Source organism: Monopterus albus, unplaced genomic scaffold (genome assembly GCF_001952655.1).
Source record: "Monopterus albus unplaced genomic scaffold, M_albus_1.0 scaffold103.1, whole genome shotgun sequence".
Lineage (NCBI taxonomy): Eukaryota > Metazoa > Chordata > Actinopteri > Synbranchiformes > Synbranchidae > Monopterus > Monopterus albus.
The window spans coordinates 1929714-1933885 of NW_018127983.1; the positions used below are offsets into that span (position 1 = coordinate 1929714).

Genomic DNA, 4172 nt, shown 5'->3' on the forward strand with positions numbered 1-4172 from the left:
TAGACACGCCTCTGCAACGTTGCATGGCGGTTGGGGACAGTGCCTCTGGACTGGCAGACCGGGGTGGTGGTCCCCCTTTGTGAAAAGAGGGTGTGTTCCAACTATAGGGGTATCACACTCTTCAGCCTCCCCGGGAAAGTCTATGCCAGGGTACTGGAGAGGAGAATTGGACCGATAGTCGAACCTCTGATTCAGGAGGAAAAATGTGGTTTTCGTCCTGGCCGTGGAACACTGGACCAGCTCTATACCCTCTTCAGGGTGGTGGAGGATTCATGGGAGTTTGCCCAACCAGTCCACATGTGTTTCGTGGATCTGGAGAAGGCATTTGACTGTGTCCCTCGTGGCACCCTGTGGGGGGTGCTTCGGGAGTATGGGGTCTGGGGCCCTTTGCTAAGGGTTGTCCGGTTCCCGGTACGACCGGAGCGGGAGCTTGGTTCCCATCGCCGGCAGTAAGTCAGACTTGTTTCCAGTGCATGTTGGACTCCGGCAGGGCTGCCCTTTGTCACTGGTTCTGTTCATTATTTTTATGGACAGAATTTCTAGGTGCAGCCAGGGGCCGGAGGGAGTCCGGTTTGGGGACCACAGGATCTTGTCTCTGCTTTTTGCAAATGACGTTGTCCTGTTGGCTCCCCCAAACCAGGACCTCCAGCGTGCACTGGGACGGTTTGCAGCTGATTGTGAAGTGGCTGGGATGAGAATCAGCACCTCCAAGTCCGACGCCATGGTTCTCAGTTGGAAAAGGGTGGCTTGTTCCCTTCAGGTTGGTGAATAGTTCCCGCCTTAAGTGGAGGAGTTCAAGTATCTTGGGGTCTTGTTCACAAGTGAGGGAAGGATGGAACGGGAGATTGACAGGCGGATTGGTGCAGCTTCTGCAGTAATGCGGTCGGTGTACCGGTCCGTCGTGGTGAAGAAGGAGCTGAGCTGTAAGGCGAGGCTCTCGATTTACTGGTCAATCTACGTTCCGACTCTCACCTATGGTCATGAACTTTGGGTCATGACCGAAAGGGCAAGATCCCGGATACAGGAGGCCGAAGTGAGCTTCCTCCGCAGGGTGGCCAGGCGCACCCTTAGAGATAGGGTGAGGAGCTCGGTCACCTGGGAGGAGCTCAGAGTAGAACCGCTGCTCCTCCACATCGAGAGGAGCCAGCTGAGGTGGCTCGGGCATCTGTTTCGGATGCCTCCTGGGCGCCTTCCTAGGGAGGTGTTCCGGGCATGTCCCGCCGGAATGTCCCACAATCATGTGAACAGAGTTTGCACTGATCACGGGATGAATTGTGTACACGTAGACACCTGTCTGATAGAGTTAAGGGATACCAGGAAAACCTCTAAATTTTTAGACAGGTTTTTCAGTTTTCAAAATCCATGGAAAATGAGAGAGTAATGCCCTGGAAAACATTGTCTTGTCTGATGTTAGTCCTAGGTGGCTGCTAGCTGTCACTATGTATTTGGTTTGGACAATATGTTAGCAGGCTTGTTATGCCTGCAGATGTGTCAGATTTGTGGTTTGAACAGTGTGTGTTTGGTAGTTGGAGCTTAATGAATGAGAGCCATGTGTGTTTGTGTGTATGAGCATCTGTTCTTATATTTAAGTGAATTGTCCTCTTGATATTTTTTGTTGCTTCAGCTCTATAAATCCTGTTCATTTGAATCCACAAGGCATTAAGTCTAGCATACTGTACAGTATGTTTTGTTAGTCTGCTACTATTCACATCTCACCACTGGGTGTTTCAGATAAACTTCACTTTTTCTGATGACAGTTGGCCTCCTATTCATCAGTTAAGGAGAAAGTTCAATTTTTGATCTACCTGTTGTAGTGAAGTGACATCTTAGATAAACCTCTACTGGTGTTTCAAAACCACTTTCAGATTCATTAAGCCTTTATCTTTGAAAGCGATCCCCATCTGACATTTGAGCCTTCTGTTTGGTGAAAATGACTTGGGGAAATAATTTCTTTAAAGGAGGGGGCATCCTCTTTGCCTGTAACTCATTTCTATTGGTCCAACAGATGTTTTCTGTACTGACCCTCCTCTCCAGGCTTGAACCGACCTTGCTGTGTCAGTTTTGATGCACTAAAGCGGTTAGTATTTTGACCAGTTTGGACTCTTTCAGGCGTCCAGGACTGACCATTCACCCACCTCCAGCCCCTGTCAGTATTCAGAGGCCTCAGACATCTCGTGACACCACCACACGGATAACACTACCATCACACCCTGCGATTGGAGCACAGAAGTCTCAGGCTCCGCACACCATGGCACAGGTAACTGATACTTGATGGCTGGCTACAAAAATAATGAAGTTAGTTTTACATTGACTAAAGAATTGCCTTTCTTGTTCCCTGCAGAAGCCTATCTTCAGTACTGTGACACCAGTAGCTGCAGCAACTGTGGCTCCAATTGTTGCTACTAACACTGTGCCATCAACTACCACCATAGGTAATGTCTTATTCTTTCAGCTGATCACAAAATGTGGTAATGTTAGAACAAAAAGAACTAAAATTGACCAAATATTGTTAAACATCTCTTCTCCATGTTTAGGAACTGTGTCACATACCCAAATGACCAATAATACTATTGTCACCATGACAATGGCATCACACTCCACTCATGCTACTGCAGTGACCACCTCTGCCATCCCTGTTGGTAAGCTGACCCTCTTGTCATGTTAGTTTTCAACACTGTCATGTGCTTCATGATCAGAAGGTGTTAGCTAAATCAGTTTGTCGCATGTTGTAGTGAACACTTGGTATTAACCATCCCATGTTGTTACTCACAGCTAAAGTGGTACCTCAGCCCATTGCCCACTCTTCATCCCGTGTGCAGCCTGACTACACAGGAGAGAGAACCAACCTCATACCTATCCCAGGCCATAGGTCATCTCCTAACCCTGTCACCATGGAAGCAAGAAGTGACAACAGGTGAGCACAACATGCTGGTGATTCTGTAACACAGTGTATGAAGAAGTTGTGATCTCCAAAAATCTCCAAAATGCACACTTTCGGGCTATAAGGAGACAGATGATCTCCTATAGCACAAACTGATGGCGATCTGCACTCTCATCTGTTATGACTACTAAGATAGTCACGTGTTTGTGTTTCTTATGTTACTATTACAACTATAACTATGGTACACTCACTGGCCACTTTATTAGATACACCTGTACAATTGTATGCAATTCAGTGCAACACTTCCACCTTAACTACAGTGTTTATGAAGCTCAAAATGTTTCAGTTTTTGGTGAAATTGTCATAAATGTATAAATTCAATTATATGCTTATTATTGAGGTCATAGTTAAAGGTTGTGTTGTACTGGACTACATTATATTTAGAGGTGTTCCTAATGTTCTGACCCTCTCATGTATGTAGCTGGGGAGGACAAAAATAGTCACAGTCAACTGATTGTATATAAACTTCTGACCTGCTAGAATTGTGATATAGTGAATTATAGGTGCCATAGGACTCTATGGCTGAAAAACTCCCAAGGAATAATACGAAATTGTTCTGGAATGACGTTAAACATATTAACAGCAGCAGATTTTCTCTACCTCATACTATTGATGGAGTTTCTGGCCCGGATAAGATAGTTGAGCTTTGGTGACACCGCTACTGCAATCTGTTTAATTGTGTCCCTATAGGTAGGGTTGACTTTGTTGATTCGATTAAAATATATGAGGTTTCTCAAGCAATAAGCAGTTTGTCAGCTAATAAGTCTACTGGGATGGACCGCATTTCTGTAGAACATCTTAAATATGCTAGTTTGAGGTTGGCACCTCTTTTAGCTATATGCTTTACTTCTTTTGTTATGCATGGGTTTATGCCTGACTCTTTGATGTCAGTGCTTTTAGTCCCAGTGGTGAAGGATAAAGCAGGAAAAGTGGGCAGCTCAGATAATTATAGACCCGTTGCACTTGCTAATATACTTTCTAAATTGTTGAAGAAATTCTCTTGAGTATGTTTCATAATCTTATTGGCTCTACTGATAATCAATTTGGGTTTAAAGCCAATCATGGCACTGATATGTGTATTTTTGCTTTGAAAGAACTAGTTAGTAAATATAAAAATAAAAATTATACCGTATTTGTGTGGTTTTTTTTTAGACACTTCTAAAGCTTCACAGGAAGTTATTCCAGAAATTGTGTGACACTCGAGTGCCTAAATATATAGTGAGATGTTTGT

The 4172-nt window shown here is 44.6% G+C and overlaps 1 protein-coding gene across 1 annotated transcript in view; it reads left to right on the top strand.

Moving 5' to 3' along the window:
- Nucleotides 1-4172, top strand: part of sap130a (Sin3A-associated protein a) — an 18224-nt gene that overhangs the window by 7236 nt on the left and 6816 nt on the right. Inside the window, 4 exon segments of the mRNA XM_020610071.1 lie at nucleotides 2110-2257; nucleotides 2342-2432; nucleotides 2535-2639; nucleotides 2773-2914. Coding sequence (XP_020465727.1) covers nucleotides 2110-2257; nucleotides 2342-2432; nucleotides 2535-2639; nucleotides 2773-2914 — 486 coding nt within the window.